Here is a 16,779-nt window from a genome sequence, read left to right on the forward strand (position 1 = left end):
GCTCACACAACATGAGAGAAAAATAAAGATGGAGGAAAGTTCCCACGTCTGTGTGTCGCAGTCTGCAGCCTCATCAACAGTCTGGATCTCCTGACGTGCAGCCGACGCCTTATCACAGCCAATATCCATGTTTAGCTCCAATCTAAATACGACCAAACAAAAGTCCAGGCCTCTGAGGGCTTTTTTTAAAGTGCAATCATGTTTGACAAATGAGATTCAGATAGGAAGGAGCACGCCACTTCAAACGCCACAAGAGCTGCGCTGCACCCGTATTGGATATATGTCTGAAGAGAGATTGCTTAATACTTGAATGAAAAGGCTGGCGAGGAAGGAAAGGTAAATAATGAGATAAAAAAAAAAAAAAAAAGCATTTCCCCTGTAAAACACACACACACACACACACACACACACACACACACACACAGAGGTTCAGAATAACAAGAACACAACTGCTGCCTGAGTCTCAAACAACTGTCTTTACAAACAGGTTCATACATCACTCTCATATAATCCAAAGTATCATTCACACATTATCTATAATATAATCCACAGTATCATCCACACATTATCTATAATATAATCCAAAGTATCATTCACACATTATCTATAATATAATCCAAAGTATCATTCACACATTATCTATAATATAATCCAAAGTATCATTCACACATTATCTATAATATAATCCAAAGTATCATTCACACATTATCTATAATATAATCCACAGTATCATTCACACATTATCTATAATATAATCCACAGTATCATTCACACATTATCTATAATATAATCCACAGTATTATCCACACATTATCTATAATATAATCCACAGTATCATTCACATATTATCTATAATATAATCCAAAGTATCATCCACACATTATCTATAATATAATCCACAGTATCATTCACACATTATCTACAATATAATCCACAGTATTATTCACACATTATCTATAATATAATCCAAAGTATCATTCACACATTATCTATAATATAATCCAAAGTATCATCCACACATTATCTATAATAAAATCCAAAGTATCATTCACACATTATCTATAATATAATCCACAGTATTATTCACACATTATCTATAATATAATCCACAGTATCATTCACACATTATCTATAATATAATCCACAGTATCATTCACACATTATCTATAATATAATCCAAAGTATCATTCACACATTATCTATAATATAATCCACAGTATCATTCACATATTATCTATAATATAATCCACAGTATCATTCACACATTATCTATAATATAATCCAAAGTATCATTCACACATTATCTATAATATAATCCACAGTATCATCCACACATTATCTACAATATAATGCACAGTATCATTCACACATTATCTACAATATAATGCACAGTATCATTCACACATTATCTATAATATAATCCACAGTATCATCCACACATTATCTATAATATAATCCACAGTATCATTCACACATTATCTACAATATAATGCACAGTATCATTCACACATTATCTATAATATAATCCACAGTATCATCCACACATTATCTATAATATAATCCACAGTATCATCCACACATTATCTATAATATAATCCAAAGTATCATTCACACATTATCTATAATATAATCCACAGTATTATTCACACATTATCTATAATATAATCCACAGTATCATTCACACATTATCTATAATATAATCCACAGTATCATCCACACATTATCTATAATATAATCCACAGTATCATCCACACATTATCTATAATATAATCCACAGTATCATCCACACATTATCTACAATATAATCCAAAGTATCATTCACACATTATCTATAATATAATCCACAGTATCATTCACACATTATCTATAATATAATCCACAGTATCATTCACACATTATCTATAATATAATCCACAGTATCATCCACACATTATCTATAATATAATCCACAGTATCATTCACACATTATCTATAATATAATCCACAGTATCATCCACACATTATCTATAATATAATCCACAGTATCATCCACACATTATCTATAATATAATCCACAGTATCATCCACACATTATCTATAATATAATGCACAGTATCATCCACACATTATCTACAATATAATCCACAGTATCATCCACACATTATCTACAATATAATGCACAGTATCATTCACACATTATCTATAATATAATCAGCAGCGTTGGACACTAACTGGACACAGAACCAGTTTAAACATGAGCAGCAGGGGGTCAGTGTGTGTAATTTTAACTCTCAAATCGTTGGTATTGATTATGACAGATCAGAAGGAATCAAACACAATGTGAATGTCTGAGGAATAATCTGAGCAGGATGTGAGGAAATAACAGATGACGCTCAGATTAGAGAGCAGATGATTCAGACAGGAAGTCGTGTTCAGTAAATACAAACAGATCCATGTTGGAACCAACAGCTGAGTCTCTGCTGTAACAACCAGGGAGGCACCAAAACTCTGAGCTGATACCACGAGAAACATTTTGAAATGTAACTGCTTTAAAAGTCTTTTAACTGAATATATCAAATCCTAATTTCCTCTCTGATAGATTCAGACAGACTGATTGGTTGATCACAGATAAATCGGTATCAGTGTATTTGTTGTCTGATAAACAAGATGAAGTGAAAACTTTGTTTTTTTTCCCCCGGTTCACTAATGTCATTTTTAATGATAACTCTCACACGTCTTTGTCACAAGTGTTTGACTACAACAATGTGTTGTGTGTTTTTGTTTATTTTTGAAATGTGTACTTCATATCAACAGGTATATCAAACTTTTTACTGCCTAATATCAATATCAGCATTGGCCTCCGTTAGCTGTTAGCTCCAATGGCTGCTAAGAGCTTATGTTAACTAGCTGCTAACAGCTAACGTTTACTAGCTGCTAACAGCCAACGTTAACTAGCTGCTATAAGCTAACGTTAACTAGTTCTCCTCCTGCTGATGTCATCACAGATGTGTTGATACTGAGTTTATGGTGTCCTTTCGTCCCAACTTTGTTTGTCCCAAACGTTTAAATTGTCCCCGGGACAGTAGGACGATATTAGTCTGGAGCTTTTTAGTCTGAGACTCAACAGAAGAACATCGACCGCTGACATCAGGGATGTCATCATATCAGCTGATACTGATGTTCAGACTGCCTTACCTGCTGAGGGATTATCTGCTCAGAGGAAGTGTCCAGGTTGATGGCGAACACATGGTCCCTGCAGGAGACAGAGGAGAGACGCCGTTAGATGAGCACAGGTGGGCCACAGGTGTCTGACATTTAAGAATCTTTAACCACATTTAAGTCTGATTAATGGACCAATCATCTTCTTTTATTAAAGTGTTACAGGTCAGTATGAAGGTCAGTGTGAAGGTCAGTATGATGGTCGGTGTGAAGGTCAGTATGATGGTCAGTGGGAAGGTCAGTATGATGGTCGGTGTGAAGGTCAGTATGATGGTCGGTGTGAAGGTCAGTATGATGGTCAGTGTGAAGGTCAGTATGATGGTCGGTGTGAAGGTCAGTATGAAGGTCAGTGTGAAGGTCAGTATGATGGTCGGTGTGAAGGTCAGTATGAAGGTCAGTGTGAAGGTCAGTATGATGGTCGGTGTGAAGGTCAGTATGATGGTCAGTGGGAAGGTCAGTATGGAGGTCAGTGTGAAGGTCAGTATGAAGGTCAGTATGGAGGTCAGCATGAATGTCAGTGTGAAGGTCAGTATGAAGGTCAGTGTGAAGGTCAGTATGATGGTCGGTGTGAAGGTCAGTATGATGGTCAGTGGGAAGGTCAGTATGGAGGTCAGCATGAATGTCAGTGTGAAGGTCAGTGTGAAGGTCAGTGTGAAAGTCAGCGTGAAGATCAGTGTGAAGGTCAGTGTGAAAGTCAGTGTGAAGGTCAGTGTGAAGGTCAGCGTTAAGGTCAGTGTGAAAGTCAGCGTGAAGGTCAGCGTTAAGGTCAGTGTGAAGGTCAGTATATGTTCCTCTACAGAGGCTGGTTTATACAGAAATATTAAAGCTTCACTGTGCCAACAGGTGAGAGCAGGGGGGTATTCCATCAAGCAGGCTAAAGGCAAATCCAGGCTTAAATGGCCAAGTCTGGCTAATGTGAGCCAGAGTTCTGTTCCATCAAAGTGGCTAAGATTAGCCTCACATCGGTAGCCATGGAAACCATGGTTCTGGCTAAGCCTGATACATCGAGCTAAACTCCAGTTTCCGTTCCATCAAACTGAGCCACAACTCCGTTCCATCAAGGTGGTTAACCTGAATCCCAGCCTAGTAACCATGGTAACTTATGCTGCCGGGCAGTCCTGGTGTGTAGCAGGATTAAGGTGAGGATTAGCTCCATCTATGATCAACAAATGTTCAATAGACAAGAAGAGACACCTAAAAGACAGTTCTGCCAGAGCTTTACACACTCACAATTGTCATGTGATGATAAAATAATATGTAGATCATAAAATATATAACATACTTAATAAAACAAATTAACTATTAATAGGGCCGTAACGGTACATGTATTTGTGTCGAACCGTTCGGTACACGACTTTGGGTTCAGCACGACCCTGTACCGAATTATTGGGCGCAGGATATTATTTTATTTTATTTTGTTTTGTTTTAATTCTGTTTTTGCGAGCCGAACCATTTAAAATATCTAGTTCCCCGACGGACATAATTGAGTGACGGACCGTGTCCCGTAAATCTCCGCTTTCACTTTGTGCAGCGCATTCTCGCATTCTGACAACATGGCAAGTGAGCCTGACGAACCTGAAGACCCAGGAGAAGAACCTTACGTGCTCCGTTTGGGAACACTTTGGTTTCAGGGTAAAATACGAAGATGGAAATAAACAAGTGGACAAGACAAAAGCAGTGTGCCGACACTGCAGAACAGCGGTCGGGTATGTACTTGGAAACACGTCTAACATGCTAATGCATCTAAAGCGACACCACCCGAGTTTGAACGTTAACCGGCACGACTAGAAAAAGCAATCTGGTGCAAACTATGATATCGTCGTCATTTAAAAAGAAAGAGCGTTTCCCTGACCATCACGCTAAAGAAATAACCAACGCCACTGGAGTTGAGTAAAATTGTTTAAGCTGCACTTTAGATATAAGCATGTTTTGTTTACTGCACTTTAACGAAGTGGGAAAGCTAAGTAAGTTCCTAGTAAAACTGAATCTGAGCAGGCTTTAAAGCTGACCAGCTGCACTATACTTTTTATTTTAATTGAGTAAAACTGTTAAAGCAGAAATGTATATTTATATTTTTCATTCAAAAAATGTGTTAAAAAAAACAGGATTTTATTTTTCACTTTTATATTTCTATTTTCATTCAAACAATGTGAAAAAGCAGGATTTTATATATATTTGTTTCATTCAAAAATTGTGTAAAAAGAGTCAACTGCTGTGGTGGTATGTTTTAATAAGGTTACCAATAAGTAAAAGATATTTAATAGTTGTCTATTTTTTTCATTACTGTACCGAAAAAAAACCGAACCGTGACTTGTGTACCGAGGTACGTACCGAACCGAGATTTTTGTGTACCGTTACACCCCTAACTATTAAAAAACAAATTAAAATGTAATAAAAATAAGATAATTTAAAAAAAACATTTACAACAGTAAAGCCAAAATCAATTTAATAAAAACAAAACGATAATGAAATGAAACTGAGGCATTAAAAAAAAAGATTGTACATGAATATGTGATTGCCCCTCCATCCCCACCCCACTGTGTTTCCAATTGGCTAGCAAATTCACAGCCAATTAAGGTCAACTGACAACGGCCAGAGAAGGAGAGGGACACACCCAGAGAGACACAGAGAGAGTTAATTAGGAAATAATGGCATGCCCCTTCATCGAGGATCCTGTTGATGAGGAGGCCCACATTGTCCAGAGGGCCTTCCAACCACCACCAGCCTCAAGGGTCTTCCAGGACAGGACCAGCCCACTGATACAGACAGACTGTCTGTGGAGAGGTACCGGGTCAGCAGGCAGAGCACAGTGTATCTATGCAGTTTGCTGGAACCACACATTATAAAGGTCACAGGCTGCAGCCAGTCTCTGACCACTGTGCAGTCAGTCTGTACTGCACTGAGGTTCTTTGCTAGCGGTACATTCCTGTGTAGTGTTGGTGATGCTGAGAGGCTAAGTAAGGCAACTGTTTGCAGAGAGGTAAAAAGGTGTATTTTCTATTCATTTTGATTATTTCTAGCATCACCATACATAATGCAAAGGGCTTGATTTGTTCACATTAACATATGGTTATCTTTTATATTTATGAATTAACCATGACACAAAGCAGCCACATTAAAATGGGACACACACCACTGAGGTCTGTCTGTTCCTCATCCTATAGCACATGCCATACATTTAAGGGGGTTTTCCTTATTTTGATATAATCAGGGACAGAGCTCACAGTTGACTCCCACATGATGAGAAATAGATAACTGATTCACTCTCACCTGCATTCACTTCATAGTTTTCCTCATCTCCACTGAACTGATGGATTTGCTAAATGTCATTATCTACAATCAATAGATAAATGTCATGTGATTATTTCCTATAAACTGATCATTTCAGAAATGTCATAATCTACAATCAGTGATGTGATAAATGTGATGATTGACATAAAATAGTTTGATTAAATGCATCATCTGAACTTCACATAGGAATCAGTAGATAAATGTGATAAACATTCTGTCACTAATATTAATTTACACATGTGGTGAATTTCATTAGGCAGACTTGAACTGTCAGATTTAACAGGTGTTCTCATCTACATATATTTTGTCCCTTTGATGCAGGATTTATAGAACATGATATTATGCTGACATGCTGCATTTTCTTTGTCACTTACACATTTAGCCTGTGGGCAATATTCCGTCACGCCACCTCCCTTGCTTTATTAACTGCTGCAGTATTGCCTTTGTTCCTAATCATGTCCTTATAGTCCTCATACACTTCCATAAGGAGCGTTTGCTCCGCCACAGAAAAAGCCTCTGTTCGCTCCTTTCCTTTGCTTTTTGACACTCTGCAACGTTCGGCACTCGACTAGTTTGGGCTTTTTATTTTCCCTGGGCGCGTGCATGAGTTGAGGCTTAACAGGTGAGGCTTGAATTAGCGTCAGTTGGAGCCAGCTGATTTCACTTGATGGAACGGGTTGGAGCTAGATTGGGAGGTGGCGTTTAGTCAGACTTCAAGATTACACCTTAGTCTGGATATTCTTAGCTACGCTGACGGAATACCCCCCTGGTGTGTTAGGTTCAGAGGAAGGTTTAAAGTTTTATAACATCAGAAACAGGTTTGACTCATTTTGACAAAAACAAATGAAAAGACAGTTAAATGAAACACAGGTGGCACGGTGGTACAGTGGTTAGCATCACTGCCTCACAATAGGAGGGTTCCTGAACCTGGATGAACCCCGCCTCTCGCCCAATGACAGCTGGGATAGGCTCCACCCCCCACTATTTATGTTGCTTATTTTGTTTGTTTGTTTATTTGTTTACTTCCCTTGATGACATCACATTTGTATCTGTTTATTTTATTTCCTGGGTTTCAGATTCTTTCTGAGGCCGCAGAGGTTTCTTAAATCTCACCTGCACCTCTTCTTCTTCTTCTGCTGCTGTTTTATTTCTGTTGTTTAGTGGAAATGAGCCTTAAAGACAATTTAATGACTTTTAAGACCTGATGTTTATGAAACTGAATCTGAGACATGCTGACACTTGTGAAGGACCTGCAGACATCATCATGTTGTATCATCAACAATCGTCTGATCAGAACATGTGAGCAGCAGCAGCTCTGTCAGCACTGATGGAGGCTGATCCTCAGCAGAGCGAGGAGAAGGATCAACACGCTGACTTCTCAGCTGCAGAGAAAGTTTCAACCATCAGCAACACCATATGAATCTGTGTGTGAAGTGAGCCGTGCTCTTTGTTGTGTGCAGCTGTGGAAAATATTAAGTCCATTTAGGTACATTAAGAATCACGGTACCTTCTCAGGTTCTTGGCAGCCGGAGCGCTGCAGTTTGAGACACCGCCAAAAATACTGAGGCACCATTTATTCAGCCCAGAGGAGGACAAGTGGGGGAGGAGCCACCTCGTCCTCTTTAGATTATTAACCTTCCACACCTCCATGGAGACGGAGCACCATGCGGTTCAACTCAGAGATGCAGCAGGAAAACTTTAATGTTCTGACAAACATGTTAAGTTTCAAACTGTTCTCATTCTCGTCACAAAACGGCCTCGTGCAGGACACCCAGGGCATCGTATGGAAACATGACAGTCCACTGAGGAAACAACAATCGCTGATGAGCTGTAGTAAGTTTGGTGTGAAGCTGCTGTTTGGAAGATGTCACAGAACAGTCAGACTTTAATGTTGGGGAGGTTTTTTGCACACTGAACAAAAATATAAACGCAACACTTTTGTTTTTGCTCCCATTTTTCATGAGCTGAACTCAAAGATCTAAAACTTTTTCTATAAACACAAAAGACCATTTTCCTCAAATATTGTTCACAAATCTGTCTAAATCTGTGTTAGTGAGCACTCCTCCTTTGCCAAGATAATCCATCCCACCTCACAGGTGTGGCATATCAAGATGCTGATTAGACAGCATGAAAATTGCACAGGTGTGCCTTAGGCTGGCCACAACAAAAGGCCACTCTGAAATGTGCAGTTTTGCTTTATTGGGGGGGGGGGTCAGAAAACCAGTCAGTATCTGGTGTGACCACCGTTTGCCTCACGCAGTGCAACACATCTCCTTCGCATAGAGTTGATCAGGTTGTTGATTGTGGCCTGTGGAATGTTGGTCCACTCCTCTTCAATGGCTGTGTGAAGTTGCTGGATATTGGCAGGAACTGGAACACGCTGTCGTATACGCCGATCCAGAGCATCCCAAACATGCTCAATGGGTGACATGTCCGGTGAGTATGCTGGCCATGCAAGAACTGGGATGTTTTCAGCTTCCAGGAATTGTGTACAGATCCTTGCAACATGGGGCCGTGCATTATCATGCTGCAACATGAGGTGATGGTCGTGGATGAATGGCACAACAATGGGCCTCAGGATCTCGTCACGGTATCTCTGTGCATTCAAAATGCCATCAATAAAATGCACCTGTGTTCGTTGTCCATAACATACGCCTGCCCATACCATAACCCCACCGCCACCATGGGCCATTCGATCCACAACGTTGACATCAGCAAACTGCTCACCCACACGACGCCACACACGCTGTCTGCCATCTGCCCTGAACAGTGAAAACCGGCATTCATCCGTGAAGAGAACACCTCTCCAACGTGCCAGACGCCATTGAATGTGAGCATTTGCCCACTCAAGTCAGTTAAGATGATGAACTGCAGTCAGGTCGAGACCCCGATGAGGACGACGAGCATGCAGACGAGCTTCCCTGAGACGGTTTCTGACAGTTTGTGCAGAAATTCTCTGGTTATGCAAACCGATTGTTACAGCAGCTGTCCGGGTGGCTGGTCTCAGACGATCTTGGAGGTGAACATGCTGGATGTGGAGGTCCTGGGCTGGTGTGGTTACACGTGGTCTGCGGTTGTGAGGCCCGTTGGATGTACTGCCAAATTGTGTGAAACGCCTTTGGAGACGGCTTATGGTAGAGAAATGAACACTGAATTCATGGACAACAGCTCTGGTGGACATTCCTGCAGTCAGCATGCCAGTTGCACGCTCCCTCAAAACTTGCGACATCTGTGGCATTGTGCTGTGTGATAAAACTGAACATTTCAGAGTGGTGTTTTATTGTGGCCAGCCTAAGGCACACCTGTGCAATAATCATGCTGTCTAATCAGCATCTTGATATGCCACACCTGTGAGGTGGGATGGATTATCTCGGCAAAGGAGAAGTGCTCACTAACACAGATTGAGACAGATTTGTGAACAATATTTGTGAGAAATGGTCTTTTGTGTGTATAGAAAATGTTTTAGATTTTTGAGTTCAGCTCATGAAAAATGGGAGCAAAAACAAAAGTGTTGCGTTTATATTTTTGTTCAGTATTAAACTCAGTCTTCAAGGTCTCGTCTGTCACACACACAAAGCTTTCTCTGTAAAATCTGTCCTCATGTTTCTATCACACTCTTCTTATTCTTCTTGTGCAGTCTGTGAATGTGGTTTATTGTTTACAGTCTTTTCTGCTGATGATGTTTCCACCTAATATTTTTACCTCCCTGCTCTGCTGTTGTCCATTTTGTCCATTGTTTTGTCCCTGACGTCCGTCCAGCAGCTGATCTGCCTCTTGTCCTGCTCTCAGTGGACACAAACTGATTTAATGCTTCATTGAGTCTCCTGGTTTAATTAAGTTGAAACAAACAAGTCCACTGGTTTTAATAACACAGATACTGCTGATGAAGAACTCAGAGGAGAAAGTTTTGGGCTCTGGTAACTCCTCATCATCAGTTTTCACACTAACAGACTAACAACTAAAGACTATCATCCCAAGACTCATCAGGAGAGAAAATGTTACCACCAGAGCCTTCACATGATCAGATGTGTTCACATGATCAGATGTGTTCACATGATCAGATGTGCGCACAGACACTAGCATACAGTCTGTACGTAAGGACTGACTTTAGGGATTAAAGCTCTGAGATTCTTTACGTGAAGAGTTCATCGGGAGATATCTGCACTTAATGTTCACCATAAAGTACATAGATGACACAGTTATTGATTATGTTAAGACTCTGGAGATGATGGACCTGTTGAGTCTCACAAAGTTCAACAATTAGCTGCAGAGCTGCTGCTGTCACGCTGTCGACATCTCAGTTTGGGTAAAAATCCTGAGTTGATCTGAGCTCCTGTAAAAGGGTTGTGTGTGTTTCACCTGCAGATAATTGATGCACCAACATGTCAGTGAAAACATGGATGCTTCACACACAGAAGATCTATACAATCAGCACAGTTTCAAGATTAGAGTCACCAATTCAGTATCTGACCAAATGTCTCCCCTTCTGTTCCTGAGATATGACGTTAAAACATGATGATGTCACAGTCAAGCTGACCTTTGACAACAAAATTCAAATCAGTTTATTCTTCAGTCTAAGTGGACGTTTCTGCCAAATATAAAGAAATTCCCTCGAGGTGTTCTTGAGATATCGTGTTCATGAGAACAGGACAGACAGACAGCCTGAACACACGACACCTCGACTATCAGCAGTGTGAAGGAACAAACACACAGACAGAAGGTGATGATTCTGTCGGCTGAACGTATTGTGTGAACACATGAAGTTTATTTGATGTGATTTGACGTATAGTTTGACTCAGTCCTTGTCTATTTTCATCTTTATTTTTCTGTCTGCTGTTGTTCAGGAAGCTTCTTCATGTGTCTTCTGTTGTTTTTTTTGTTTTGGTGTTGGAAAATTTGAGATTCAATAAACTTTAAGTCATAAATGTGGAAACATGAACTAAACATTTCTGAACGCTCCATCGGTGATTCAAACTCTGTACATTATTCAGTATTTGAGATATGTTTGTTTGTATGAGCAGAGTACAAAAGGTGTTGTTGTAGAACATGTGGGGCGATAACATGCAGTCTGACACCACACACAACGTGGTGCAATGATGCCATTACAGACATACAACATGATGACAGTGAAGACAGAAGCTTTCTGCTGCAAAAACAATCAGTGCTGCAGCTAGTTTTGATTTCAGCCTGATGTTTAAATCTCCTGTGTCTGTTTTTAAAGGGTTAAATCAGCAGGTGAGTGTGGTGACTGACCGGGCAGCGATGTAGAGCATGTGGTTGATCCTCAGCATCCTCTGGAAGTCCAGGCCCAGGCGCACGGTGTCATTGTCCGACATGAGTCCCTGGAAGCTGGGGTGGAGGTAGGAGGCTGTGGCGAGGACACGGAGAGAAGAAGAAAGTGATAAAGTTAAAATAGCTGCTGATGTCTGACACCATCTCAGCAGAGGGTTAACAACATGACACCAACACATGACGTCACTCTGAGGTCTCATTAAATCCATCAAAGAAAGACAGAGCTCAGACCTGACTGACCTTTGACCCAGACAAACATGTAACCTTCGTCTGTCGGTGCTTTCCCAAACAGCTCTGTTCGTCAGGATCAGATATGTAAAGAGACAACAGCTCCACATTCCTCCCAACTAATCAGCAGCAGAGAAAAACTCGACACCTCTGCAGTTTAAGAAACTAAACTGAGTTTACAGTTTGTCTCATTGTGATGAAACCCAGCGGTCTCTGTATGCTAATGAGGGCTCGTGTAGGCGGACGAACGGCGAAGGAAAAAATAACATCCAAAGTTGCAAATGAGCCGCTGGAGTCACACAAGTCAGTCTGATTTAAATACTCGGCTCCTCACGGACACGTCTGGGGACGCAGCCAAGACAGGAAACAAGTCAGAACCTTCTCGCTGTCTGTCTGCGTGGTCACCAAAGGTCAAGGTAGTGACATCATCAGAGCTATTTAAGCCCTTCGACCTGAAAAACCTTCAGTTACAGATGATGGTTCTGACACAGTTAACACATCGTTATCATCAATGACCCTGAAAGGATGAAAACAGGAAGGTGTTTTATTGAACAAACGCTGTATTCAAATGACACTAAACTATTTTTTAAAACAGAAGCATGTGTAAGAATTAGGACTGTCAGTGTTAACATGTTAATCACATGTGATCTAAACATGTGTTTTTTCTCTTTAAATCATGAGCTGTTTTGTCCCTTCGATGCACCCTTACTTGTAGTCCAGCCACAGCAGCAGCTTCCTGCTTCCTGTTGCAGCAGTGATGTAAAATAAGACATGACTGATCTTCTGAACGTCTTCACTTCACAGACCCTCAGATACGTCAGCTGACGAGTCATCAGTCAATCAGCTGCAGCTCGTCTCAAACTGAGTTCAAATATCAGCTCAGACCTGAGGATCAAACTAAATCCAACAGGTTCACTACAGACACTGAGTGTGTGATTTATCCTGACTTCATATGAGGAAAGGAAAATCCACTAGCTGCTAGGCTAATTTATACAGTGTGAAAGGCCATAGGCCTGTGCTAATAATGTTAGCATGTTGTATTTGTGGGGAGACGTGTTTAGTATAAGACCGTTGTTTTGTCAGTGAGTTATAATGAAGCCGATTTGTCTTCTTATGTTTGAAATTGTGTTTTGCTGATGTGAAAGAAATAAATCTAAAAGTTCAGATTATAAAGTCAATTATTTTGGTTTCATTTGATCCCAATCAAGAAGGGCTTCACCTCATTAATCTGGATTTTCAAAAATGTTTTTAAATGCAAATAATGGAATTTTAAAGATGTGATTAAAAACATGATTAATGTCAGAGAGGCCTCTGGCTCACTGAGCATCCACCTCACAGAGACTGAGTCCTTCGCAGCGAGTCCCCAGATAATTCAATTAAATGAATAATTCTTTATTTTCTCTGGTATTTCTGTCCTGTACATATATGTGACGATGATTCTGTATGTTGGTGTTATTTAATGACACGTCTCTATTTGACCATGTGACGATAAGGCAGCTAGTTTAGGAACATAACACGTATGTACCGTGCCTTAGGGCCCGTCATGATAGCGTGCACTGAGGCCTGTATACTGAGGTATGAACACTGATGTACATCAGTGTTCATACCTCAGTATATAGTTTGTCAGTATGTGATTTGTGATACTGGGCTCACTGGTGGGGGGTGGTTCAATCAGAGGGAAACGATGTCCACTTCTTTAAATAACACAGTGACAGTCACTCGGAGGACGGACGGGCCTCAAACGTTCCATTAAAGACGTTTCCTCCAGGCAGAAATAAAACTGACACCAGACCGTCTCCACATCACACAGACTTCCTCTGCTTTTACCAAGTCAAGCTTCAGCTGCGGGCCGCGGCGCTCTGGATCAGTAGAGTACTGTATTAAGTGCCCTCCAGTGTCCCATCTGACGCGGCTGCTGCTGAATTAGCAATCCCCGCTAGAAACACACCACAGTCTGAAATGAGTGTGTCTGCAGGGAGCAGTGTGTTCCTCTAACCGCTCTCACATCCACTCTCTGAAAAGATTTAAATGCCTAATGTGTGGCTGAGCGCCGCCGGACCACAGAATCCCAGAGGCTCCTCCGCCCGCCCCCCTGTCCCCCCCAGCAAATGAGGGTTTTCTAATTACTCTTCAGCACTTTCACTTCCTGTAAAGATGGGGGGTCGCTCAGGGTGAAACCCATCAGCAGGAGGAGGAGATGGAGTCCACAGTTATTTAAGAATACTGACTCGCTGCAGGCTGAATCTCACCAGAACACACAACCTGCAGCTGCGTGAAACACCAGCGTTCACGCACAACGCCGACCCCGTGGTGTAGGAAATACAGGTACATGCTGAGGGCACTGTCAGCCACAGGGGGCGCCACAAACAGGAAAAAAACAATCTAAACATTTGTCTTTTATTATTTTTTACTAATGCTATTATTCATAAATACGACACGAGGCCACAACAACATAACGACACAGCAAATCAGCTGTTTGAAGGAGAAATGCGTCGACGTTTTCACAGGAATATAAAACAGATATTAGAGATGAATTATGACGCATCATCTATAGTAACAAGACTTTTTCTTTATTTTGAAGATGCTTTTTCATGTGACAGAAGGTTCTGTTAAAGGTTGTGACACTCGTGTATTACTGAATTTGTGCTCATTTAAAGGTGTGAGGTGTAATGAAGGACTGGATTCATTTATTCTTTTATAGGGTATATTTCTGTGTTTCCATGGAAACAAAAGAAAAACACCGGTATCAGCTGTTGGCCAAATTGACATTTTAAAAAATTGGTATCAGTCTTGGTAAAGAATTTAAAAATTGGTGCGTATTTGGTTCAATCAGAAAATTAATTTGTACCTTTTATTATTATTTTCTCCCAGGATGCTAAATGTGCTCAGACCGCCCTGCCTTTCAGACTTTTAAAGGATCTGCAGAAACCCTGTACTTCCTGTAGTCTGGGTGAGATGGAAGATTATTCCAGGAACATCTGAGCGTCGGTGTCGGTGGAAACTTTGCTGTCATGATTTAAATCAAAAGTTGATCGTACACTTTATAACTTTGCCCTCCACGTCCCGCAGTTTGACATCAATCATCAGAAGGAGGTTTATGAAGCATGATCCTGCTGAGGATTAAACTCTTCTGACTGATAAATGGCTCTCATTAAAACACACCACAGTCTGAAATGAGGTGTTCTGAGTGTGTTGCTCTAACCGCTCTCACATCCACTCAAACAGATTTAAATGCCTAAGTGGTCTCAGCCACCACAGAATCCCAGAGGCTGTCAGCAAATGAGGGTTGTTCTGTGGACTCTCCCAGCACTTTCACTTCCTGTAAAGATGGGGTCGCCAGGTGAAACCCATCAGCAGGAGGAGGAGATGGAAGATCCTCATCTGTCAAACTGTGATCTCTACGGCTGGACTGTCTGAAGCTGATATGAACTGTCTGAAACACCAGCTGTCATGACAACGCTGAGGAAATACAGGTACATGCTGATGAACTGTCTGAAGCTGATGAACTGTCTGAAGCAATGATGAACTGTCTTTGATTATTTTTGTACTGAATGCTGATTCATAAATACTGTCTAGGCCACAATGAACTGTCTGAAGCAAATGAACTGTCTGAAGCTGATGAACTGTCTGAAGCTGATGAACTGTCTGAAGCTGATATGAACTGTCTGAGATGAATTATGACGATCATCTATAGTAACAAGACTGTCTGAAGCTGATATGAACTGTCTGAAGCTGATACGAACTGTCTGAAGCTGATATGAACTGTCTGAAGCTGATGAACTGTCTGAAGCTGATACAAACTGTCTGAAGCTGATACGAACTGTCTGAAGCTGATATGAACTGTCTGAAGCTGATAGAACTGATTTCTGAACTGTCTGGAAGCTGAAAAGAACTGGTATCAGCTGTTGGCCAAATTGACTGAAAAAACTGTCTGAAGCTGATCAGTCTGTCTGAATTCTGATATGAACTGTCTGAAGCTGATGAACTGTCTGAAGCTGATTATGAACTGTCTGAAGCTGATGAACTGTCTGAAGCTGATATGAACTGTCTGAAGCTAATAGGATCTGCAGAAGCTGTACTTCCTGAAGTCTGGGTGAGATGAACTGTCTGAAGCTAATATGAACTGTCTGAAGCTGAGATGAACTGTCTGAAGCTGATATGAACTGTCTGAAGCTGATATGAACTGTCTGAAGCTGATATGAACTGTCTGAAGCTGATGAACTGTCTGAAGCTGATATGAACTGTCTGAAGCTGATGAACTGTCTGAAGCTGATGAACTGTCTGTAGCTTATGAACTGTCTGAAGCAGGTGAACTGTCTGAAGCTGATATGAACTGTCTGAAGCTGATATGAACTGTCTGTGAAGCTGATGAACTGTCTTATATGAAGATATGAACTGTCTGAAGCTGATGAACTGTCTGAAGCTGATATGAACTGTCTGAAGCTGTCACTGCTATGAACTGTCTGAAGGCTGATTACACTGGGACGCAGCTGTCTGATATGAACTGTCTGAAGCTGATGAACTGTCTGAAGCTGATGAACTGTCTGAAGCTGATATGAACTGTCTGAAGCTGATGAACTGTCTGAAGCTGATATGAACTGTCTGAAGCTGATATGAACTGTCTGAAGCTGATGAACTGTCTGAAGCTGATGAACTGTCTGAAGCTGATATGAACTGTCTGAAGCTGATATGAACTGTCTGAAGCTGATATGAACTGTCTGAAGCTGATATGAACTGTCTGAAGCTGATGAACTGTCTGAAGCTGATATG

General features: G+C 40.9%; 1 protein-coding gene across 4 annotated transcripts in view; it reads right to left on the reverse strand.

Moving 5' to 3' along the window:
• sema6e (sema domain, transmembrane domain (TM), and cytoplasmic domain, (semaphorin) 6E) overlaps window positions 1-16,779 on the reverse strand; it is a 182,305-nt gene that overhangs the window by 49,608 nt on the left and 115,918 nt on the right. For all 4 annotated transcript variants that reach the window (XM_049582618.1, XM_049582617.1, XM_049582615.1 and 1 more), the window contains 2 exons: window positions 11,743-11,857; window positions 3,175-3,232 (listed from right to left, as the gene is read on the reverse strand). In XM_049582618.1, coding sequence (XP_049438575.1) covers window positions 3,175-3,232; window positions 11,743-11,857 — 173 coding nt within the window. The remainder of the gene's footprint in view (window positions 1-3,174; window positions 3,233-11,742; window positions 11,858-16,779) is intronic.

Source organism: Epinephelus fuscoguttatus, linkage group LG8, assembly GCF_011397635.1.
Source record: "Epinephelus fuscoguttatus linkage group LG8, E.fuscoguttatus.final_Chr_v1".
Classification (NCBI taxonomy): domain Eukaryota; kingdom Metazoa; phylum Chordata; class Actinopteri; order Perciformes; family Serranidae; genus Epinephelus; species Epinephelus fuscoguttatus.